Raw genomic sequence first — 24,327 nt, forward strand, 5'->3', positions numbered from 1 at the left:
GGGAGGGGGGCTCAAAAATCCTTCCATGGGGGTCCAAAACGCCCCAAATTCCCTCACAGGGGGGTCCAACCCCACAAAAACCCCCCAAAATTCTTCAAGAGGGTTTCTGAACCCTCTTAAATCTTTTTTTTTTGGGGGTCCAAGTCCCTCACAATCTCCAAAATCTTCATAAATTCCCCAAAACCCCTCACGGACTCTGCTGGCTGCCGCCATCTTCCCCTTCCCCTCACACACCCTGCTCCCTCCCTATTGGCCCCTGAACCTGCCAATCAAGTTGTCGCGCTGCTATTGGTGGAAGACTGAGAAAACCCGCCCCCTAAGAAGCGCTTCCTATTGGTTGTCGGGGCGCTGCGCGCTGATTGGTTACCTCGTCTGACAAGCAGCCTTTTACCCAATCAGAGCCGCGTAACCGCGTCGCCGTGGCGACGCCGCAATTTCCCGCCTCTCCGTTACCGCGGCAACCACGCAGAGCGAGGAGGCGGGGCCAGACGCGCTGTTTCAGGCGGTGATTGGCCGAGCGCGCTGTCAATCAGCGACGTGTTTTCCGGCGGCGGGACGGGCCCGCGCCGCCGCCGCAGCCGCCGCCCCTCCCGGTACCGGCGGGGCCTGAGGGGATCCGGGGGGTCCTGAGGGGATTTTGGGGCTCCCGAGGGATCCCCGGGGCTCCTCGGGGGTCCCGCAGGCCCTGGGGAGGGCTCGAAGCCCTTTCCGGGCCGGGGATGCCCCGCCCGGTCCCGCCCGGTTGGGCCCGGCCGAGCCCTGAGGGGAGGGCGGGGCCGGGGTGGGGCCCGTGAGGGAAATTTGGGGAGCCTGAGGGGATTTGAGGGATTTTGGGGTGTTCTGAGGGGATTTTGGGGTGGAAATGGGGAATTTGGGGTGGAAATGGGGGATTCGGGGGATCCTGAGGGGATCTGGGGGTTCCTGAGGGGAATTTGGGGGTCCTGAGGGGATTTTGGGGAACCTGAGGGGATTTGACGGATTTTGGGGTGTTTTGAGAGGATTTAAGGTTGGAAATGGGGAATTTGGGGTGAAAATGGGGGATTCGGGGGATTCTGAGGGGATTTTGGGGCTTTTGAGGGGATTTTGAGGATCCTGAGGGGATTTTGGGGAGCCTGAGGGGATTGGAGCGATTTTGGGGCGTTCTGAGGGGATTTTGGGGTGGAAATGGGGAATTTGGGGTGAAAATGGGGGATTCGGGAAGTCCTGAGGGGATTTTGGGGGTCCTGAGGGGATTTCAGGGAGTTCTGAGGGGATTTTGGGGTGAAAATGGGAAATTTGAGGTGAAAATGGGGAATTTGGGGTGAAAATGGGGGATTCGGGGGATCCTGAGGGGATCTTGGGGGTCCTGAGGGGATTTCGGGGGTTCTGAGGGGATTTGAGGATCCTGAGGGGATTTTGGGGGTACTGAGGGGATTTTGGGGAACCTGAGGGGATTTGAGGGATTTTGGAGTGTCCTGAGGGGATTTTGGGGTGGAAATGGGGAATTTGGGGTGAAAATGGGGGATTCGGGGGATCCTGAGGGGATCTTGGGGGTCCTGAGGGAATTCGGGGGTGGAAAAGGGGAATTTTAGGGATTTTGGGGCTGTTCTGAGGGGATTTTGGGGTGGAAATGGAGGAATTTGGGGAATTTTGGCGGGAATTTGGGGGTGCTGAGGAATTTTGGGGTGTTCTGAGGGGATTTGGGGGGGATTCGGGGGATCCTGAGGGGATTTTAGGGATTCTGAGGGGAATTTGAGGTGAAAATTGGAGATTTTAGGGATTCTGAGGGGATTTGGGAGTGGAAATGGGGAATTTGAGGTGAAAATGGGAGATTTTGGGGGTTCTGAGGGGAATTTGAGGTAAAAGTTAGAGATTTTGGGGGTCCTGAGGGGAATTTGAGGTAAAAACTGAAGATTTTGGGGGTTCTGAGGGGAATCTGAGGTAAAAATTGGAGATTTTGGGGGTTCTGAGGGGATTTGGGGGTGAAAATTGGAGATTTTGGAGGTTCTGAGGGGAATTTGAGGTAAAAGTTGGAGATTTTGGGGGTTCTGAGGGGAATTTGAGGTAAAAATTGGAGATTTTGGGGGTCCTGAGGGGAATTTGAGGTAAAAATTGGAGATTTTGGGGGTTCTGAGGGGATTTGGGAGTGGAAATGGGGAATTTGAGGTGAAAATGGGGGATTTTGGGGGTTCTGAGGGGAATTTGAGGTAAAAATTGGAGATTTTGGGGGTTCTGAGGGGAATTTGAGGTAAAAATTGGAGATTTTGGGGGTTCTGAGGGGATTTGGGAGTGGAAATGGGAAAATTGAGGTAAAAATTGGAGATTTTGGGGGTTCTGAGGGGATTTGGGAGTGAATATTGGAGATTTTTGGGGCTGTGAGGGGATTTTGGGAGTCCTGAAGCGATTTTGGGGTGGAAATGGGGGATTTGGGGGATCTGGGGGGAGTCCTGAGGGGATTTTGGGAAAAATTTGGGCGTATTGAGGGAATTTTGGGGGGTCCTGAGGGGAATTTTGGGGAGGTGGAAATCAGGGGGTGCTGAGGGGATGATTTAGGGGTCTCCAAATGTAATTTTCGGCTAAATTCGAGGTTTTTTGGGATCCTTGACCCCCATTTCCCACAGTGGGAACAATTTAACATTTCCAAATGTCATTTCAGAGAAAATTTGGAGTTTTTGGGGTTTTTTTGTGCTCCCTGACCCCAGATGAGGATCCTGGGAGCCAATTTAAGGTCCCAAAATGAAATTTTGGGGCAGATTTGTGTTTTTTCACGGGGTTTTTTTGGCATTTCTGCCCCCAAATCCCTCAGATCTTTGGGGTGCCTGACCACAGGCCCCCCAGAGGAGACAATTCAGGATCTCCCAAGATGATTTTAGGTTAAATTTGGATTTTTTTGGGTCCTCAGACACCCTGGAGGCGTCGGTAGGGAGAAAATTTGAGTTTTTTCACGGGGTTTTTGGCATTTCTGCCCCCAAATCCCTCAGATCTTTGGGGTGCCTGACAATTCAGGATTCCCCTAAATCATTTTAGGTTAAATTTGGGATTTTTTGGGTACCCCAGGTGCCATGGAGGCATCGGTGGGGAGAAAATTTGAGTTTTTTCACAGGGTTTTTGGCATTTCTGCCCCCAAATCTCCAAGATTTTCAGGGTGCCTGACCCCAGGCTCCTCAGAGGAGACAATTCAGGATCCCCCAAGATGATTTTAGGTTAAATCTGCTCTTTTTTGGTCCCCAGGAGCCATGGAGGTGACGGTGGGCACGGCGGCGCTGGCCCTGGCGCTGCTGCTGCTGCCGCTGCTCTACGAGCGCTGCGGCTCCTTCCGCTTCTTCTGCAAGATGGGCTTCTACAACGGCTGGATCCTGCTGCTGGCCCTGCTGGCCATCCCCCTGTGTGCTCTGAGGGGCAGGGACGTGGAGAACATGAAGTGAGGGGGCATTTTGGGGGGATTCTGGGGGGATTTGGGTCAGTTATGGGGGGATTTGGGGTGATTTGGGGTGATCTTGGGGGGATTTGGGGCTTCTACAACGGCTGGATCCTGCTGCTGGCCCTGCTGGCCATCCCCCTGTGTGCTCTGAGAGGAAGAGATGTGGAGAACATGAAGTGAGGGGGCATTTTGGGGGGATTTCAGGGGGATTTGGGTCAGTTATGGGGGATTTGGGGTGATCTCGGGGGGATTTGGGGCTTCTACAACGGCTGGATCCTGCTGCTGGCCCTGCTGGCCATCCCCCTGTGTGCTCTGAGGGGCAGGGATGTGGAGAACATGAAGTGAGGGGGCATTTTGGGGGGATTTCGGGGGGTTTTGGGTCAGTTATGGGGGGGTTTGGGGTGATTTGGGTCAGTTATGGGGGGATTTGGGGGGATTTGGGTCAGTTATGGGGGATTTGGGTCAGTTATGGGGGATTTGGGGTGATTTAGGTCAGTTATGGGGGGATTTGGGTCAGTTATGGGGGATTTGGGGTGATTTGGGTCAGTTATGGGGGATTTGGGGTGATTTGGGTCAGTTATGGGGGGATTTGGGTCAGTTATGGGGGATTTGGGGTGATTTGGGTCAGTTCTGGGGGGATTTGGGTCAGTTCTGGGGGGATTTGGGTCAGTTATGGGGGATTTGGGGTGATTTGGGTCAGTTCTGGGGGGATTTGGGTCAGTTCTGGGGGATTTGGGTCAGTTCTGGGGGGATTTGGGGTGATCTGGGTCAGTTATGGGGGGATTTGGGTCAGTTATGGGGGATTTGGGGTGATTTGGGTCAGTTATGGGGGGATTTGGATCAGTTATGGGGGGATTTGGGGTGATTTGGGTCAGTTCTGGGGGGATTTGGGTCAGTTATGGGGTGATTTGGGTCAGTTATGGGGGATTTGGGGTGATTTGGGTCAGTTCTGGGGGGATTTGGATCAGTTATGGAGGGATTTGGGGTGATTTGGGTCAGTTCTGGGGGGATTTGGGGTGATCTCTGGGGGATTTGGGGCTTCTACAACGGCTGGATCCTGCTGCTGGCCCTGCTGGCCATCCCCCTGTGTGCTCTGAGGGGCAGGGACGTGGAGAACATGAAGTGAGGGGGCATTTTGGGGGGATTTCGGGGGGGATTTGGGTCAGTTCTGGGGGATTTGGGGTGATTTGGGTCAGTTATGGGGGGATTTGGGGGGATTTGGGTCAGTTATGGGGGATTTGGGTCAGTTATGGGGGGATTTGGGGTGATTTGGGTCAGTTATGGGGGATTTGGGGTGATTTGGGTCAGTTCTGGGGGGATTTGGGTCAGTTCTGGGGGGATTTGGGTCAGTTCTGGAGGGATTTGGGTCAGTTCTGGGGGGATTTGGGTCAGTTATGGGGGGATTTGGGGTCAGTTATGGGGGATTTGGGGTGATTTGGGTCAGTTCTGGGGGGATTTGGGTCAGTTCTGGGGGGATTTGGGTCAGTTATGGGGGATTTGGGGTGATCTGGGTCAGTTATGGGGGGATTTGGGGCAGTTATGGGGGATTTGGGGTGATTTGGGTCAGTTATGGGGGATGTGGGGTGATTTGGGTCAGTTCTGGGGTGATTTGGGTCAGTTCTGGGGGGATTTGGGTCAGTTATGGGGGGATTTGGGTCAGTTATGGGGGATGTGGGGTGATTTGGGTCAGTTCTGGGGTGATTTGGGTCAGTTCTGGGGGGATTTGGGTCAGTTCTGGGGGATTTGGGTCAGTTATGGGGGGATTTGAGTGGTTATTGGATGGTTATGGGGTGACTTGGGGTGATTATAGGGGATTTGGGGTTTCTGTGGGGCCGTAAGAGACCCATGGGGTGGTTATGGGGTATTTGGGGTTTCTGTGGGGTGATTCTGGGGGAATTTGGGGTGGTTTATGATGGATTTGGGGTTCCTGTGGGGCAGTAACAGACCCATGGGGTGGTTATGGGGGATTTGGGGTTTCTGTGGGGTGGCTCTGGGGCAATCTGGGGTCACTGTGGGGGATTTTTTGGTGGCTCTGGGGGATGTAGGGTGGCCGTGGGGCATTTGGGGTTTCTGTGGGGGATTTGGGGTTTCTATGGGGTGGCTCTGGGGGATTTGGGGTTTCTGTGGGGTGTCTGTGGGGGATGTGGGGTGTCTGTGGGGCGATGTGGGGCGGCTCTGGGGTATTTTGGGGTGTCTGTGGGGCGATGTGGGGTGGCTGTGGGGTGTCTGTGGGGCGATGTGGGGTGGCTGTGGGGTATTTTGGGGTGGCTGTGGGGTATTTGGGGTTTCTGTGGGGTGGCTGTGGGGGATGTGGGGTATTTTGGGGTGTCTGTGGGGCGCTGTGGGGCGCTGTGGGGCTGAGCCCCCCGTGTGCCCGCAGGATCATCCGGGGGCTGATGCAGCACGTCAAGAGGCTCTACGGGATCCGCATGGTGGTGCGGGGGGCGCAGCACTTCCCCCCACGGCAGCCCTACGTGGTGGTCAGCAACCACCAGAGCTCCCTGGACCTGCTGGGTATGGGGCTGCCCCATAGATCCCTGCCCCATAGATCCTGCCCCACTGAGCCCTGACCCCATAGATCCCACAGATCCTGATCCTATAGAGCCCTGACCCCACAGAGTGACCATTGCCAGCCCTACGTGGTGGTCAGCAACCACCAGAGCTCCCTGGACCTGCTGGGTATGGGGCTGCCCCACACATCCTGCCCCATAGATCCTGCCCCATAGATCCCCATAGAGCCCTGACCCCATAGATCCCCACAGATCCTGATCCTACAGAGCCCTGACCCCACACACTGACCCATTGCCAGCCCTACGTGGTGGTCAGCAACCACCAGAGCTCCCTGGACCTGCTGGGTACGGCCTGCCCCATAGATCCTGACCCATAGATCCTGCCCCACTGAGCCCTGACCCCATAGATCCTGCCCCATAGAGCCCTGACCCCATAGATCCTGATCCTATAGAGCCCTGACCCCACTGAGTGACCATTGCCAGCCCTACGTGGTGGTCAGCAACCACCAGAGCTCCCTGGACCTGCTGGGTATGGGGCTGCCCCATAGATTCCTGACCCCACAGATCCCTGAGCAGTGGCTGCCCCATAGAGCCCCAAACTCCCCTCAGCCCCACAGACCCCAAACGTGCCCCACACACCCCACATGTGCCCCATTACCCCACACACCCCATAAAACCCCCCAGGGATGATGGAGGTGCTCCCATCCCGCTGTGTCCCCATTGCCAAGCGCGAGCTGCTCTACATGGGGGGCTGTGGGGCGGCTATGGGGCAGCTGTAGGGCACCCCACAGACCCCACACATGCCCCACACGTGCCCCACACCCCCAGGGATGATGGAGGTGCTCCCAGACTGCTGCGTGCCCATGGCCAAGTGCCAGCTGCTCTACATGGAGGGCTGTGGGGTGGCTATGGGGCAGCTGTAGGGCACCCCACAGACCCCACAGGTGCTCCACACGTGCCCCATAACCCCACACACCCCATAAAACCCCCCAGGGATGATGGAGGTGCTCCCAGACCGCTGTGTCCCCATCGCCAAACGGGAACTGCTCTACATGGGCGCCGTGGGCGTCGTCTGCTGGCTCGGGGGCATCATCTTCATCGACCGCAAGAGGACCCACGACGCCATCAGCGTCATGGCCGAGGCTGCCCACACCATGCTCAGCCAGGACGTCAGTCTGGGGTGGTTATGGGGCGCTATGGGGTGTTATGGGGTGGTTATGGGGCACTATGGGGCTGGCAGAGCCAGGGCTGCCATCAGCGTCATGGCCGAGGCTGCCCACACCATGCTCAGCCAGGACGTCAGTCTGGGGTGGTTATGGGGCGCTATGGGGTGTTATGGGGCGGTTATGGGGCGCTATGGGGTGGTTATGGGGCGCTATGGGGCTGGCAGAGCCAGGGCTGCCATCAGCGTCATGGCCGAGGCCGCCCACACCATGCTCAGCCAGGACGTCAGTCTGGGGGGCTGTGGGGGGGTTATGGGGTGTTATGGGGTGGTTATGGGGCGCTGTGGGGTGGTTATGGGGCGGTTATGGGGCGCTATGGGGTGGTTATGGGGCGCTATGGGGCTGGCAGAGCCAGGGCTGCCATCAGCGTCATGGCCAAGGCTGCCCACACCATGCTCAGCCAGGACGTCAGTCTGGGGTGGTTATGGGGTGGTTATGGGGCGCTATGGGGTGTTATGGGGCGCTATGGGGTGGTTATGGGGCGCTATGGGGCTGGCAGAGCCAGGGCTGCCATCAGCGTCATGGCCGAGGCTGCCCACACCATGCTCAGCCAGGACGTCAGTCTGGGGGGGTTATGGGGCGGTTATGGGGTGGTTATGGGGCGCTATGGGGTATTATGGGGTGGTTATGGGGTGGTTATGGGGTGGTTATGGGGCGGTTATGGGGTGTTATGGGGCGCTATGGGGCGCTATGGGGTGTTATGGGGCGGTTATGGGGCACTATGGGGTGTTATGGGGTGGTTATGGGGCGGTTATGGGGTGTTATGGGGTGGTTATGGGGCGCTATGGGGCTGGCAGAGCCAGGGCTGCCATCAGCGTCATGGCCGAGGCTGCCCACACCATGCTCAGCCAGGACGTCAGTCTGGGGGGGTTATGGGGGGGCTATGGGGTGGTTATGGGGCGTTATGGGGTGGTTATGGGGTGTTATGGGGCACTATGGGGTGTTATGGGGCGCTATGGGGCTGGCAGAGCCGGGGCTGCCATCAGCGTCATGGCCGAGGCCGCCCACACCATGCTCAGCCAGGACGTCAGTCTGGGGTGGTTATGGGGTGGTTATGGGATGCTATGGGGCGGTTATGGGGTGGTTATGGGGTGTTATGGGGTGGTTATGGGGTGCTATGGGGTGGTTATGGGGCGCTATGGGGCGGTTATGGGGCGCTATGGGGCGCTATGGGGCGGTTATGGGGCGCTATGGGGTGGTTATGGGGCGCTATGGGGGGTTATGGGTCATTATGGGGGGTTATGGGGGGCTATGAGGTGGTTATGGGGCGCTATGGGGTGGTTATGGGGGGCTATGGGGTGGTTATGGGTCATTATGGGGGGGTTATGGGGCTTTATGGGGTGCTATGGGGGGTTATGGGTCATTATGGGGTGGTTATGGGGGGCTATGGGGGGGTTATGGGGTGCTATGGGGTGGTTATGGGTCATTATGGGGGGATTATGGGGCGCTGTGGGGTGGTTATGGGGCGCTATGGGGTGGTTATGGGTCATTATGGGGGGATTATGGGGCGCTGTGGGGTGGTTATGGGGGGGTTATGGGGCACTATAGGGTGCTTATGGGGTGCTGTGGGTCAGTATGGGTTGGTTATGGGGTGCTATGGGGCAGTTATGGGGTGGCTGTGGGGCAGTTGTGGGGCAGTTATGGGGTGGCTATGGGGTGGTTGTGGGATGGTTATGGGGCAGTTATGGGGTGGCTGTGGGGCAATTGTGGGGCAGTTATGGGGTGTCTATGGGGCAGTTATGGGGTGCTATGGGGCGGCTCTGGGGCAGCCCCACAGCCGGCCGTGCCCCACAGGTGCGGGTGTGGGTGTTCCCCGAGGGCACGCGCAACCACAGCGGCTCCATGCTGCCCTTCAAACGCGGCGCCTTCCACCTGGCCGTGCAGGCACAGGTACACCTGGGGCACACCTGGGGGCACACCTGGGGGGTGTGGGGGGCACACCTGGGGGGTGTGGGGCGCTATGGGGCAGTTATGGGGCGCTATGGGGCAGTTATGGGGCGGTTATGGGGCACGCACAGCCACAGCGGCTCCATGCTGCCCTTCAAACGCGGCGCCTTCCACCTGGCCGTGCAGGCACAGGTACACCTGGGGCACACCTGGGGGGTGTGGGGCACTGTGGGGCAGGTATGGGGCACTAGGGGGTGGTTATGGGGCACTATGGGGCACTATGGGGTGGTTTTGGGGCTCTATGGGGTGGTTATGGGGTGGTTATGGGGCTCTATGGGGTGGGTATGGGATGGTTATGGGGCACTATGGGGTGGTTATGGGGTGGTTATGGGGCTCTATGGGGTGGTTATGGGGTGGTTATGGGGCTCTATGGGGTGGTTATGGGGGGCTATGGGGTGATTGTGGGGTGCTATGGGGTGTTATAGGGTGGATATGGGGGCTGGGGGGGGTTATGAGTGGCTATGGGGGTTATGGGGTGGGTATAGGGCAGTTATGGTGTGGTTATGGGGCAGTTATACAGTGGCTATAGGGCAGTTATGGGGCAGTTATAGGGTGATCATGGGGCAGTTATGGGGCAGTTATAGGGTGATCATGGGGCAGTTATGGGGCAGTTATAGGGTGGTTATAGGGCAGTTGTGGTGTGGTTATGGGGTGGTTATAGGGTGGTTGTGGGGCAGTTACAGGGTGGTTATGGGGCGGTTGTGGGGCAGCTGTGGGGCAGGAGCAGCCCCCCCGAGCCCATCCTGCCCCACAGGTGCCCGTGGTCCCCATCGTCATCTCGTCCTACCAGCACTTCTACAGCAAACGGGAGCGGCGCTTTACCCCCGGTGAGGGACCTGTGGGGCTGGGGGCTGCATGTGGGGCTGGGGGCTTCTACAGCAAACGGGAGCGGCGCTTCACCCCCGGTGAGGGACCTGTGGGGCTGGCTGTGGGGCTGGGGGCTGCAAATGGGGCTGGGGGCCACGTGTGGGGCTGGGGGCTTCCTGTGGGGCTGCCTGTGGGGCTGGGGGCTGCAAATGGGGCTGGGGGCCACGTGTGGGGCTGGGGGCTTCCTGTGGGGCTGGGTGTGGGGCTGGGGGCGTCCTGTGGGGCTGGGGGCTTCTACAGCAAACGGGAGCGCCGCTTCACCCCCGGTGAGGGACCTGTGGGGCTGCCTGTGGGGCTGGGGGCTGCAAATGGGGCTGGGGGCTGCCTGTGGGGCTGGGGGCTGCCTGTGGGGCTGGGGGCTTCTACAGCAAACGGGAGCGCCGCTTCACCCCCGGTGAGGGACCTGTGGGGCTGCCTGTGGGGCTGGGGGCTGCAAATGGGGCTGGGGGCTGCCTGTGGGGCTGGGGGCTTCAAATGGGGCTGGGGGCTTCTACAGCAAACGGGAGCGCCGCTTCACCCCCGATGAGGGACGTGTGGGGCTGGGGACTGGGTGTGGGGCTGGGTGTGGGGCTGGGTGTGGGGCTGGGGGCTGCAAATGGGGCTGGGGGCCATGTGTGGGGCTGGGGTCTGTCCGTGTGTCTGTCCGTCTGTCCGTCCATGGCTCAGCCCCCTCCCCTCCCCCAGGGCAGTGCGTGATCCAGGTGCTGCCGCCGCTGCCCACGCGGGGGCTGGGCTGTGTGTCTGTCCGTGTGTCTGTGGGTCTGTCTGTGGGTCTGTCTGTCTGTCCGTCTGTCCATCAGCCCTTTGCCCCTCCCCCAGGGCAGTGCGTGATCCAGGTGCTGCCCCCCCTGCCCACGCGGGGGCTGGGCCCGGCCGTGTGTCTGTCTGTGTGTCCGTGGGTCTGGGGTCTGTCTGTCCGTGTGTCCGTCTGTCCGTGTGTCCGTGTGTCCATCAGCCCTTTGCCCCTCCCCCAGGGCAGTGCGTGATCCAGGTGCTGCCCCCCCTGCCCACGCGGGGGCTGGGCTGTGGGTCTGTCCGTCTGTCTGTCTGTCCGTGTGTCCGTCTGTCCATCAGCCCTTTGCCCCTCCCCCAGGGCAGTGCGTGATCCAGGTGCTGCCCCCGCTGCCCACGCGGGGGCTGGGCCCGGCCGACGTCCCCGCGCTGACCGAGCGCGTCCGCGCCGCCATGCTGGACGCCTTCGAGGCCCTGTCGGCCGAGCTGCGGCCGCCGGCCACGCCGAGTGACCACCAGAGTGACCACCAGAGTGACCATCAGAGTGACCAACAGAGTGACCATCAGAGTGACCACCATGGGGACCAACAGAGTGACCATCAGAGTGACCACCGGGGTGACCAACGGAATGACCACCGGAGTGACCATCGGAGTGACCCACGGGGTGACCATCAGAGTGACCCACAGAGTGACCACCGGGGGGACCAACAGAGTGACCAACAGAGTGACCAACAGAGTGACCACCAGGGGGACCATCGGAGTGACCACCTGAGTGACCACCCGAGTGACCAACGGGGTGACCAACACAGCCCCACGGCCCGGAGTGACCCATGGGGTGACCCAAGGGGTGACCCCCAGAGTGACCACTGGAGTGACCCACAGAGTGACCACCAGGGTGACTCGCGGAGTGACCACCGGAGTGACCAACACAGCCCCACGGCCCAGAGTGACCCACGGAGTGACCCAAAGGATGACCACTGCAGTGACCATCAGAGTGACCAACACAGCCCCACGGCCCAGAGTGACCCCCCGAGTGACCCATGGAGTGACCCACAGAGTGACCACTGGAGTGACCCACGGAGTGACCACGGCAGCCCCACGGCCACGCAGAGTGACCACCACAGCCCCATGGCCCTGAATGACCCCTGGAGTGACCCCCAGAGTGACCCCACGGCCACCCAGAGCGACCCCCAGCGCCCCACAGAGCCCTGGGGTGACCCCCAGTGTCCGGCAGTGAGCCAGAGTGACCCCCAGAGTGACCCCCAGAGTGACCCCCAGAGTGACCCCCAGTGCCCCACGGTGCCCCACGGGGGGACCCCGCAGTGACCCCTGGCAGGGGGGCACGGACTGACCCCCGAGTGGGGACAAACTGACCCACAAGGGGGGACAAACTGACCCCTGAGGGAGGACAAACTGACCCCAGAGTGGGGCAGGGACTGACCCCTGAGTGGGGACAAACTGACCCCTGAGTGGGGACAAACTGACCCACAAGTGGAGCCTGGCCTGACCCCCAAGTGGGGACAAACTGACCCCTGAGGGAGGACAAACTGACCCCTAAGTGGGGACAAACTGACCCCTAAGTGGGGACAAACTGACCCCTAAGTGGGGACAAACTGACCCACAAGTGGGGCAGGGACTGACCCTCAACTGAGGCCACAACTGACCCCCAAGTGGGGACAAACTGACCCCTGAGTGGGGACAAACTGACCCCTAAGTGGGGTAGGGACTGACCCCCAAGTGGAGCCTGGCCTGATCCCTAAATAGGGACAAACTGACCCCTAAGTGGGGACAAACTGACCCCCAAGTGGGGACAAACTGACCCCTGAGTGGGGACAAACTGACCCCCGAGTGGGGACAAACTGACCCCTGAGTGGGGCCCAAAGTGACCCCCAAGTGTGGCCTGGAGTGACCCCGAGTGGGTCCGGAGTGACCCCGGGGTGACCCCGGGGTGCCCCACAGCAGGACGAGGCTGTGACCCACGGCCAGGGCGTGGCTGGGTGTGGCCGGGTGTGGCCGGTGCTGATTGGCTGCTGCAGCCAAGCCCCGCCCCCTCGATGCTGTGTATTTATTTGGGGGGGGGAGGGGCGCGGATTTTGCCAAATTTCCCTCCCGGCCCCGCTCGGGGCCCCCCCAGCTTTTAATAAACCCCCCCAAAATCCCCCCCCAAATTGTGGGGTGCTGTGACATCACTGTGACGTCATCGGGGCAGGGATGATGTCATCAAAGGGGGAATCCTTGGGGGAGGGGCTCTGATTTGGGGGTGCTGGGGGTTGGGCTGGGATCTGAACTGGGATTGGGATTGGGATGGAACTGGGACTGAGATCTGAACTGGGATGGGACTGGGATTGGGATGGAACTGGGATTGGGATTTGGGTAGGGATTGGGATTTGGGCAGGGATCTGAACTGGGATTGGGATTGGGATTGGGATTGGATTGGGACTGGGATTGGGATTTGGGCAGGGATTGGGATTTGGGCAGGGATCTGAACTGGGATTGGGATGGAACTGGGACTGAGATCTGAACTGGGATGGGACTGGGATTGGGATGGAACTGGGATTGGGATTGGAACTGGGACTGGGATGAGATGGTACTGGGATTGGGATTTGGGCAGGGATCTGAACTGGGATTGGGATGGAACTGAGATCTGAACTGGGATGGAACTGGGATAGAACTGGGATTGGGGCTGGGATTGGGACCAGAACTGGGATCTGAACTGGGATTGGGATCAAGATCAGGACTGGGATCGGGATTTGGGCTGGGATTGGGACCAAGACTGGAATTGGGACTGGGATCAAGATGCTGCAACTGCGACCCCCAAACCCCAAAAAACCCCCAAAACCCCCAAATATTCCAAATCTTCCTTTAATCCCGGCTCCATCGCCCTCAGCAGGCCTGGCCGGGGAAGCCCCAGACCGGCGGCAGCCCCGCCGCGCCCCCAGTGCTCCCAGTCTGGGTCAGGGCTGGGACTGGGATTGGGACTGGGATTGGGATCAGGACTGGGATCGGGATTTGGGCTGGGACTTGGGCTGGGATTGAGACTGGGACTGGGATCAAGATGATGGGACCAAGATTGGGACTGGGATCAGAACTGGGACTGGGACTAGGATCAGGACTGGGATCGGGATTTGGGCTGGGACTTGGGCTGGGATTGGGACTGGGATTGAGATTGGGACTGGGATCAAGATGATGGGACCAAGATTGGGACTGGGATCAGAACTGGACTGAAACCAAGACTGGGATGGGATTTGGGCTGGGATTGGGACGGGGGTCGGGACCAAGACTGGAATCAAGACACTGCAACTCCGACAACACCAAAAAAACCCCAAAAAACCCCCAATTATTCCAAATCTTCCTTTAATCCCCGCTCCATCGCCCTCAGCAGGCCTGGCCGGGGAAGCCCCAGACCGGCGGCAGCCCCGCCGCGCCCCCGCCGTGCGTGCGCTGGTGCCGCTTGTGGTGCGAGCTGCGGCTGAAGCTCTTCCCGCAGAGCCCGCAGGCGTAGGGCCGCTCCCCGGTGTGCGTGCGCCGGTGCTGGGTCAGCGTGGACTTGTCGGTGAAGCTCTTGCCGCAGTCGCCGCAGCCGTAGGGGCGCTCGCCGGTGTGGATGCGGCGGTGGCGGATCAGGTTGGAGCTGACGTTGAAGCGCTTCCCGCAGTGCCCGCAGGCGTACGGCTTCTCGCCCGTGTGGATGCGCAGGTGCTTCACCAGGTCCGAGCTCTGGCTGAAGCTCTGCCAGCACTCCCCGCACGTGTTGGGGACGCCCAGCGGGGCGGGCCGGCCCTGCCCGGGGCTGCCGCGGCGCCGCCGGGGCTTGGCCCGGTGCGCTCTGGGGCGGGACGGGGCGGTCAGCGCGGCCGGAGAGTGACCGCTGCACGGGGCGGTCAGCGCGGCCGGAGAGCGACGGTCCGGGGCGGTCAGTGTGGCCGGAGAGTGACCACGGGCACGGCGGGGCTCGGTCAGCGCGGCCGGAGAGTGACGGTCCAGGGTGGTCAGTGTGGCCGGAGAGCGACGGTCCGGGGCGGTCAGCGAGGCCGGAGAGTGACCGCGGCCATGGCAGGGCTTGGTCAGCGCGGCCGGAGAGTGACCACAACCGCGGGAGGGGTCGGTCAGCGTGGCCAAAGAGTGACCACGGCATGGAGCGGTCAGCGCAGCCGGAGAGTGACCACGGCCATGGCGGGGCTCGGTCAGAGTGGCCGGAGAGTGACCACAACCGCGGGAGGGGTCGGTCAGCGCGGCTGGAGAGTGACGGTCCAGGGTGGTCAGTGTGGCCGGAGAGCGACGGTCCGGGGCGGTCAGCGAGGCTGGAGAGTGACCGCAGCACGGCTCGGTCAGCGTGGCCGGAGAGTGACCACAGCTGCGGCATGGCTCGGTCAGCACAGCCGGAGAGTGACCGCTGCACGAGGCGGTCAGTGTGGCCGGAGAGTGACCACGGGCACTGCACGGCTTGGTCAGCGCGGCCGGAGAGTGACCGTGGCCATGGCAGGGCTTGGTCAGCGTGGCCGGAGAGTGACCACGACCGCGGGAGGGGTCGGTCAGTGTGGCCGGAGAGTGACCGCGGCGGTGCCGCTGCAGGTGGGAGCTCAGGGAGGTTTGGCCGCAGTCCGGACACGGGAGTGGACACTGGTCAGCGGAGGGGTCATCGGGGAGGGGCTGCGGGTCGGACTGGTCATCTGGGGGGTCACCTGGGCGGTCACCTGGGTGGTCACCTGGGCGGTCATCGCTGCCGCGCCGCCGGCCGCTGCCGGGGGCGCCTCGTTGGTCATCGCCGTCAATGTCCGGCTGTCCGGAGCCACCCCGCTGACCACTCCCAAGGTCCTGCTGACCACTGCCATGGTCACTCCTCTGCCTGGAGCCGCCTCGCTGACCGCTGCTGTGGTCACTCCTCCGTCCACTGCCGTGGTCACTCCTGTGTCTGTGGCCACCCCGCTGACCATTCCTGACATCCGCCTGTCTGGAGCCACCCCGCTGACCGCTGCTGTGGTCACTGCTCTGTCCGGAGCTGTGGTCACTCCTGTGTCCAGAACCATCCTGCTGAGCACTGCTGTGGTCACTCCTGTGTCCTGAGCCGTCCTGCTGACTGTGACCGATGTCCGTCTGTCTGGAGCGGCCGGGCTGAGCGCTGCTGTGGTCAGCGCGGTGTCCGGAGCGGCGGTCAGTGCCGTGGTCACTTGAGCTGCGGTCAGTGCCGTGGTCACTCGAGCTGTGGTCAGTGCTGTGGTCACTCGGGCGGTCACTCTGGTGGTCAGCGCGGTGTCTGGAGCCGTGGTCACTCTGGTGGTCACTCGGGTGTTCAGTGCCGTGGTCACTCCAGTGGTCACTCTGGTGGTCAGCAAAGTGCCTGGAGCTGCGGTCACTCCAGTGGTCACTCGGGCGGTCAGTGCCGTGGTCACTCTGGCTGTGGTCACTCTGGCGGTGGTCACTCTGGCGGTGGTCACTCGGGCAGTGGTCACTCCGGCTGTGGTCACTCGGGTGGTCACTCTGGTGGTCAGCGCGGTGCCTGGAGCCGTGGTCACTCCGCTGGTCACTCGGGCAGTGGTCACTCGGGCAGTGGTCACTCCGGCGGTCAGTGCCGTGGTCACTCTGGCGGTCAGTGCTGTGGTCACTCGGGCAGTGGTCACTCCGGTGGTCACTCCGGTGGTCACTCCGGTGGTCACTCTGGCGGTCACTCCGATGGTCACTCTGGCGGTGGTCACTCCAGCTGTGGTCACTCTGGCGGTGGTCACTCTGGCCGTGGTCACTCCGGTGGTCACTCGGGTGGTCACTCCGGTGGTCAGTGCCGTGGTCACTCGGGCAGTGGTCACTCGGGTGGTCACTCTGGCGGTGCCGGGCCAGCGCGGCGCTGCGGGCGAAGCTCTGCCCGCACTCCACGCAGATGTTGGGGTGCTCGGCGCCCCCCGCCCCCCTCCTCACCGCCGCCCTCTCCTTCCTCCTCCTCCCCCCCCCGCCCCTCCCCCCTCCCTGCCCCTGCCCCTCCCCCCCCTGCGGGGTCACCCGGCCCCCTCCCCCCCCGTTCCCTCCCCCCGCCCCTCCCCCACCCCGGGCGCGTTTCGGGGACATCGCCGCCCCTCCCCCAGCGCCGATCGGGCCCGGGGGGGGTCCCGCGACCCCCGGGGCCGCCCCCGCTCCCGGCGCCGCCGCGGCCGCTCCCGGACAATGGAGGCGGCGGCGGCGGCGGCGGCGGCGCTGACCCAGGAAGTTCAACCCCCGGGGGCTGCGGGGGGAGGGGAAGGCAAAAAGGGGAGGGGGAGGGGGGGAGGGGAGACCCCCCCCTCACCCATCCCCCACTTCCCCTCCCCCTCCCAAACCCGCCCCGGCTCCGTTGCGGGGGGTGGGGGAGGGGAGCGCGGGGGTTTTGGCGCTGTGCCCATCCCCCACCCCCGGCCGCGCCCCCCGCCCCAAAATCCCGGGGGGTTTTTTTGGGGGGGGGAGGGGCAGAGATGGCACGGGCAGCGGGCACGGAGGGGGAGGGGCTTTACTGGGGGGGGAGGGGTCCCCAGGGACATTTTGGGGAGATTTTGCCCCTTTTTGGTCCCCCCGCGATGACACCGGAGGGGTCCCGACCCTGGGGGGGGAGGGGGGGGGGTCACCCGAAGGTCCGAGATGGATTCGGGGGGTCAGGAATGGATTCCCAAAAGTCTGGAATGGATTTAGAGGGTCAGGAATGGACTTCCAAGGTCCGGGATGGATTTGGGGGGTCAGGAATGGATTTGGGGGGGGTCCGGGATGGATTTGAGGGGTCAGGAATGGATTCCTGGGGTCTGGAATGGATTCCCAGGGTCAGGAATGGATTTTGGGGTCCCGGAATGGATTCCCAAAAGTCTGGAATGGATTTTGGGGGGTCAGGAATGGATTCCCAAAAGATGGAAAGGATTTTGGGGGTCCAAGATGGATTTTGGGGGTTCTGGGATGGATTTCCACAGGTCCGGAATGGATTCAGGGGGGTCTGGAATGGATTTTGGGGGTTTGGGAATGGATCCCCAGGGTCAGGGATGGATTTGGGGGTTTGGGATGAATTTTGGGGGTTCTGGAATGGATTTGGAGGTCCGGAATGGATTCCCTGGATCCAGAATGGATTCCCAGGGTCAGGAATGGATTTTGGGGGGTCCGGGATGGATTTTGGGGGTTCTGGAATGGATCCCCAGGGCCCAGGGGTCCCCCCCAATTCCGTGGGCACGGGAACGTCCCCCTGAGTCCTCTCCCCTCCCCCACCGGGCTCCCGGGGGGTCCCGGTTCCGGTGGGCTCCCGGTTCCAAAGGGCTCCAGGTCTGGTTCTGGAAGGTTCCTGGTCCCAGTTCTGGCTCCTGACGGGTCCCAGTTCTGGTTCTGGCTCCAGGGGGGTCTCAGTTCTGGAATGGTCCCAGTTCTGGAAGGTTCCTGGACCCAGATCTAGCTCGGGAAATGTCCCGGTTCCGGAAGGCTCCCAGTTCCAGTCCTGGTTCCGGTTCCAGTTCCAGTCCCGGTTCCGGTTCCAGTCCCGGTTCCGGTTGTTTCCAGTCCTGGTTCCGGTTCCAGAGTTTTTCTGGTCCCAGTCCCGGTTCCAGAGGGGTCCGGTTCCAGTCAGCATCCTGGTTCCAGTCCTGGTTTTGGTTCTGTCCCAGTCCCGGTTCTGGTCCCGGTTCCGGTTCCAGTTCCAATCCTGGTTCCAGAGTTTCCCTGGTTCCGCTCCTGGAGTTTTCCTGGTCCTGGTTCCGGTTCCAGTCCCGGTTCTGGAAGTTTCCCTGTCCTAGTCCCGGTTCCGGTTCCAATCCTGGTTCCAGTCCTGGAGTTTTCCTGGTCCTGATCCCTGTTCCGGTCCTGGTTCTGGAAGTTTCCCTGTCCCGGTTCCAGTCCTGGTTCCGGAAGTTTCCCTGTCCCGGTCCCGGTCCCAGTCCCGGTTCCGGTTCCGGTTCCGGTTCCGGTCCCTCCTAGCCCAGGTGCAGCCGCTGGTGCCGGATGAGGGCGGAGCTTCCCCCGAATCCCTTCCCGCAATCCCCGCAGGTGTAGGGCGTGGCACAGGTGAGGGGCGTGGCACAGGTGAGGGGCGTGTCCGCAGCGTGCCCTTGCAGGTGCGCCAGGAGGGCGTGGCCCTCTGCAAACCCCGCCCCGCAGCACTGACAGCTGTGCCCAGGCCCACAGGTGTGCCCAGGACAGGTGTGCCCAGGTGCACAGGTGTGCCCGGGACAGGTGTGCCCAGGTGCACAGGTGTGCCCAGGACAGGTGTGCCCAGGTGCACAGGTGTGCCCAGGCCCACAGGTGTGCCCAGGTGCACAGGTGTGCCCAGGTGTGCCCTTCTTCCTCCTCTTCCTCCCCTCCTCCTCCTCCTCCTCCTGCTGCTGCTGCTGCCCGTGGGCGCGGCGATGCTTGAGGAAGGCGGAGCTGTAGCTGAAGCCCCGCCCACACTCTCCGCAGGTGTAGGGCCGCTCGCCCAGGTGCGCCCTCAGGTGAGCGCTGAGGTTGGCGCTCCGGCCGAAGCTCCGCCCGCACTGACCGCACCCGAAGCGCCGCTGGCTCACCTGGTGCAGCCGCAGGTGTCGCGCCAGCTGGGGGGCGTGGCCGAAGCCCCGCCCGCAGTGGCCGCAGGTGTGGGGACGCTGGCCCAGGTGCGTGGCCAGGTGGGCGTTGCGGTTGGAGCTGCGCGTGAAGCCCTTCCCGCACGCCAGGCAGGTGAAGGGCTTGGGCGGGGCCGGCTGGCTCCGCCCGCAGCCGCGACGGCCACGCCCTCGGCGGGAGCCACGCCCCGCGGGGGGGCGGGGGGAGGGAGGGGGGAGGGGAGGAGGGGGGGAGGGGGAGGGGAGGAGGAGGAGGGAGTCCAGGGTGGGGGGAGGGGCGGGCGGGGCTTCCTCGGGGTCGTCCTGGTCGCTGGGGGGGGCGGAGTCATCTGGGGGGAGAGAAAATGGGGGAAATTGGGGGGATTTGGGGAAATTGGGGGGTTTGGGGAAATTGGGGGGTTTGGGGAAATTGGGGGGATTTGGGGAAATTGGGGGGTTTGGGGAAATTGGGGGGATTTGGGGAAATTGGGGGATTTGGGGAAATTGGGGGGTTTGGGGAAATTGGGGGGATTTGGGAACATTGGGGAAATTGGGGGGTTTGGGGAAATTGGGGGATTTGGGGAAAATGGGGGGGTTTGGGGAAATTGGGGGGTTTGGGGAAATTGGGGGGTTTGGGGAAATTGGGGGTGTTGGGGGGATTTGGGGAAATTGGGGGGGTTTGGGAAATTTGGGGGGATTTGGGGAAATTGGGGGGATTTGGGAAATTGGGGGGTTTGGGGGATTTGGGAAAATTGGGGGGATTGGGGAAAATGGGGGAAATTGGGGGGATTGGGGGAAATTGGGGAAATTGGGGGGATTTGGGGAAATTGGGGGGATTGGGGAAATTGGGGGGATTTGGGAAAATTGTGAAAAATTGGGGGGGTTTGGGGGGTTTGGGGAAATTGGGAAAATTTGGGGGGTTTGGGGAAATTGGGGGGTTTGGGGAAAAATTGGGGAAATTGGGGAATAATGGGAGAAATTGGGAAAAATGGGGGAAATGAATGAGGGGGGAAGGAATGAGGGGAAAAAGGAATGAGGGAAAAAAGGAATGAAAGGAAAAAGGAATGAAAGGAAAAGGGAATGAAAGGAAAAAGGAATGAGGGGAAAAAGAATGATGGAAAAATGGAATGAGGGGGAAAAAGGAATTAAAGGAAAAGGGAGTGAGGGAAAAAAGGAGTTAAGGGAAAATAGGAATGAGGGGAAAAAGGAATGAAAGGAAAAAGGAATTAAAGGAATGAGGGGGAAAAGAATGATAAAAAAAAGGAATGATGGAAAAATGGAATGAAAGGAAAAAGGAATTAGGAAAAAAAATAAATGAGGGGGAAAGAAATGAGGGGGAAAGAAATGATGGAAAAATGGAATTAAAGGAAAAAGGAATTAAGGGGAAAAGGAATGAGGGGAAAAATGAATTAAGGAAAAATAGAATGAAAGGAAAAAGGAATGATGGAAAAATGGAATTAAAGGAAAAAGGAATGATGGAAAAATGGAATGAAAGGAAAAAGGAATGAAAGGAAAAAGGGATGAGAGGAAAAGGAATTAAGGAAAAATGAATTAAAGTAAAAAGGAATGAAAGGAAAAAGGAATGATGGAAAAAAAGAATTAAAGGAAAAAGGAATTAGGGGGAAATGAATTAGGGGGAAAGGAATGAGGGGAAAAAGGAATGGTGGGAAAAGGAATTAAAGTAAAAAGGAATGATGAAAAAATGGAATTAAAGGAAAAAGGAATGATGGAAAAAGGAATGAAAGGAAAAAGGAATGATGGAAAAATGGAATGAAAGGAAAAAGGGATGAAAGGAAAAAGAAATTAAATTAAAAATGAATGAAAGGAAAAACCCTCTCACCTGCAGGGGCCACCCTGAGGATCTCCCACTCCTTGGAGTCGTTGGGGTCGGGCACCCCCAGCTCCTCCTCGGGCTCCAGCCGGGACACGATGTTGGGCTTGGGGATGGGGAAATCTGGGAAAACGGGAAAAAAAACGGGAAAAAAGGGAAAATCAGGGCGGTTACGGAGCCGTCCCGGCGGGGTCTGCACCCCAAAACTGCGGGGTTCAGTCCTTGGGTGAGATTTGGGGTTTTTTGGGGGGATTTTGAGGGATTTTGGGGTTAATTTGGGGGTTTTGGAGTTATTTTAGGGTTATTTTGGGGTTATTTGGGGGTTAATTTGGGGTTATTTTCAAGTTTTTGGGGGATTTTGAGGTTATTTTGGGGATTTGGGGGTTATTTTGGGGGTTTTGGGGTTAATTTGGGGGATTTGGGGTTAATTTGGGGGTTATTTTGGGGGTTTGGGGGTTATTTTGTGGTTACGTTGGAGGTTTTGGGGTTATTTTGGGGTTATTTTCAAGTTTTTGGGGGATTTTGGGGTTGTTTTGTGGTTATGTTGGGGGTTTTGGGGTTATTTTGGGGGATTTTGGAGTTATTTTGGGGTTTTGGGGTTCTTTTGAGGTTTTTTTGGGGTTATTTTGGGGGGCTTTGGGGGATTTGGGGTTGTTTTGGGGGAATTTTGGGGTTATTTTGGGGAGGATTTTGGGGTGGTTTATTTTGAGTGGGTTATTTTGGGGAGGGAGATTTTGAGGAGGGGGATTTTGGGGGATAATTTAGGGGATAATTCTGGAGAGGAGGATTTTGGGAAGGAGGATTTGGGGGATCCCTTTGAAGGATAATTTTGGGGGAGGATTTGGGGGGAGGATTTGGGGGGATCATTTTTAAGAATAATTTTGAGGGATAATTTAGAGGAGGAGGATTTTGAGGAGGAGGATTATTCTGGGGGATAATTTAGGGGATAATTCAGGGGAGGAGGATTTTGGGAAGGAGGATTTTGAGGGATCATTTTTAAGAATAATTTTGGGGGGTTATTTTGGGGAGGAGGATTTGAGGAGCGGGATTTTGGGGGATAATTCTGGAGAGGAGGATTTTGGGGGAGGATTTTGGGAAGGAGGATTTAGGGGGATCATTTTTAAGAATAATTTTGGGGGATAATTTAGAGGAGGAGGATTTTGAGGAGGAGGATTATTCTGGGGGATAATTTAGGGGATAATTCTGGGGAGGAGGATTTTGGGAAGGAGAACTTGGGGGATCATTTTTAAGAATAATTTTGGGGGATAATTTAGAGGAGGAGGATTTTGAGGAGGGGGATTCTGGGGGATAATTTAGGGGATAATTCTGGGGAGGAGGATTTTGGGAAGGAGGATTTTGGGAAGGAGGATTTAGGGGATAAATAATCGCAGGGCTCACCCAGCAGGATCAGGGACTCGTAGCTCTCCTGCATGGCGCCGCCTCCTGCGCTCCTCCCGAGCCGGGCACGGCGGGGCTCGGCCCGCCCGGGAGCCCCGGGAGCCGCAGGGAGCCCCGGCAGCCGCAGGGAGCCCCGGGAGCCGCAGGCACCCCCGGCCCGCCGATGCTCCGGGGGCCCGGGGCTCCCCCGGCCGCTCCGGGAAGCTCCGCCCGGGAGCGGATGGAGCCGCCGCCGCTGACCCAGGAAGTGCCGCCCCCGAAGGCGGCTCCTCCTCCTCCTCCTCCTCTTCTTCATCCCCGTTCCCTTCTTCTCCTCCTCCTCCTCTTCTTCATCCCTATTCTGTTCCTCTTCTTCATTGCTATTCCGTTCTTCTCCTCCTCCTCTTCTTCATCCCCGTTCTGTTCTTCTCCTCCTCCTCTTCATCTCTATTCTGTTCTCCTCCTCCTCTTCTTCATCTCTATTCCATTCTCCTCCTCCTCTTCTTCATCCCCATTTCGTTCTTCTCCTCCTCCTCTTCTTCATCCCCGTTCTGTTCTCCTCCTCCGCTTCTTCATCCCCGTTCCGTTCTTCTCCTCCTCCTCCTCTTCTTCATCCCCGTTCCGTTCCTCTCCTCCTCCTCTTCTTCATCCCCATTCCGTTCTTTTCTTCATCCCCATTCCGTTCTTCTCCTCCTCCTCCTCTTCTTCATCCCCGTTCCATTCTCCTCCTCCTCTTCATCCCCGTTCTGTTCTTCTCCTCCTCCTCCTCTTCTTCATCCCCATTCCGTTCTTCTCCTCCTCCTCCTCCTCTTCTTTATTCCCATTCCCTTCCTCTTCTTCATCCCCATTCTGTTCTTCTCCTCCTCCTCCTCTTCTTCATCCCCATTCCGTTCTTCTCCTCCTCCTCCTCCTCTTCTTTATTCCCATTCCCTTCCTCTTCTTCATCCCCATTCCGTTCTTCTCCTCCTCTTCTTCTTCATCCCTGCTCCCTCCCTCTTCTTCATCCCCGTTCCGTTCTCCTCCTCCTCTTCTTCATCCCCGTTCTTCATCCCCAATCCCTTCCTCTTCTTCATCCCTATTCTGTTCCTCATCTTCATCCCCATTCCATTTTTCTCCTCCTCCTCTTCTTCATCCCCTTTCCCTTCCTCTTCTTCATCCCTGTTCCGTTCTTCTCCTCCTCTTCTTCATTCCTATTCCGTTCTTCTCCTCCTCCTCCTCTTCATCCCCGCTCCCTTCCTCTTCTTCATCCCTGTTCTGTTCTTCTCCTCCTCCTCCTCTTCATCCCCGCTCCCTTCCTCTTCTTCATCCCTGTTCTGTTCTTCTCCTCCTCCCCTTCTTCATCCCTGTTCCCTTCCCCTTCTTCATCCCCATTCCCTTCCTCCTCTTCATCCCCAATCCCTTCCTCCTCTTCATCCCTATTCCCTTCCTCTTCTTCATCCCTGTTCCGTTCTTCTCCTCCTCTTCTTCATTCCTATTCTGTTCTTCTCCTCCTCCCCTTCATCTCCATCCTCATCTCCTCCTCTTCTTCATCCCCATCCTGCTCTCCTCCTCTTCATCATCATCTCGCTCTTCTCTTCCTTCTCCTCTCCATCCCCATCCTGCTCTTCTCCTCCTCTTCCTCTTCCTCCCCTTCTTCATCCTCATCCCATTCTCCTCCTCCTCCTATTCTCCATCTCCATCCTCAGCTCATTCTTCTCCTCTTCCTCCTCCTCTTCATCCTCATCCCGCCCTCCTCCTCCTTTTTCTCCTCCTCTTCTTCATCCCTGTGCTGGTCTCCTCCTCTTCCTCGTCTCCACTTCAATTCCACTCTTCTCTTCTTCATCCCCATCCCTTTCTCCTCCTCCTCTTCATCCCCATCCCTTTCTCCTTCTCCATCTCCATCCTCCTCCTCCTCCTACTCCTCCTCCCTGTCCAAACCGGGAGCGCTGGGAAA

At 59.4% G+C, this 24,327-nt stretch overlaps 2 protein-coding genes across 4 annotated transcripts; one reads left to right on the forward strand and one right to left on the reverse strand.

Moving 5' to 3' along the window:
• Nucleotides 1-554: 554 nt before the first annotated feature.
• On the forward strand, nucleotides 555-12,825 carry LOC311164868 (uncharacterized protein). 3 transcript variants are annotated; one of them, XM_084224504.1, is made up of 8 exons: nucleotides 555-593; nucleotides 3,211-3,400; nucleotides 5,781-5,914; nucleotides 6,904-7,079; nucleotides 8,928-9,023; nucleotides 9,835-9,907; nucleotides 11,041-11,784; nucleotides 11,836-12,825. In XM_084224504.1, exons 2-8 carry the CDS (start codon nucleotides 3,216-3,218, stop codon nucleotides 12,003-12,005), a joined length of 1,578 nt encoding a protein of 525 aa, XP_084080630.1. In that variant the 5' UTR covers nucleotides 555-593; nucleotides 3,211-3,215; the 3' UTR covers nucleotides 12,006-12,825. The 3 variants fall into 3 exon arrangements, with proteins under 3 accessions (XP_084080630.1, XP_084080629.1, XP_084080631.1); XM_084224503.1 differs by having other exon boundaries at nucleotides 11,041-12,825; XM_084224505.1 differs by lacking the exon at nucleotides 8,928-9,023 and having other exon boundaries at nucleotides 11,041-12,825.
• Nucleotides 12,826-18,562: 5,737 nt separating this feature from the next.
• LOC311164869 (uncharacterized protein) lies at nucleotides 18,563-22,614 on the reverse strand. The gene is made up of 3 exons (XM_084224506.1): nucleotides 22,416-22,614; nucleotides 21,027-21,140; nucleotides 18,563-19,536 (listed from the first exon to the last, which is right to left on the reverse strand). The coding sequence occupies exons 1-3, from the start codon at nucleotides 22,447-22,449 to the stop codon at nucleotides 18,584-18,586; spliced, it is 1,101 nt and encodes a 366-aa protein (XP_084080632.1). The 5' UTR covers nucleotides 22,450-22,614; the 3' UTR covers nucleotides 18,563-18,583.
• Between the last annotated feature and the right edge of the window lie 1,713 nt (nucleotides 22,615-24,327).

This window comes from Fringilla coelebs (genome assembly GCF_963513975.1).
Source record: "Fringilla coelebs genome assembly, chromosome: 39".
Taxonomy (NCBI): Eukaryota; Metazoa; Chordata; class Aves; order Passeriformes; family Fringillidae; genus Fringilla; species Fringilla coelebs.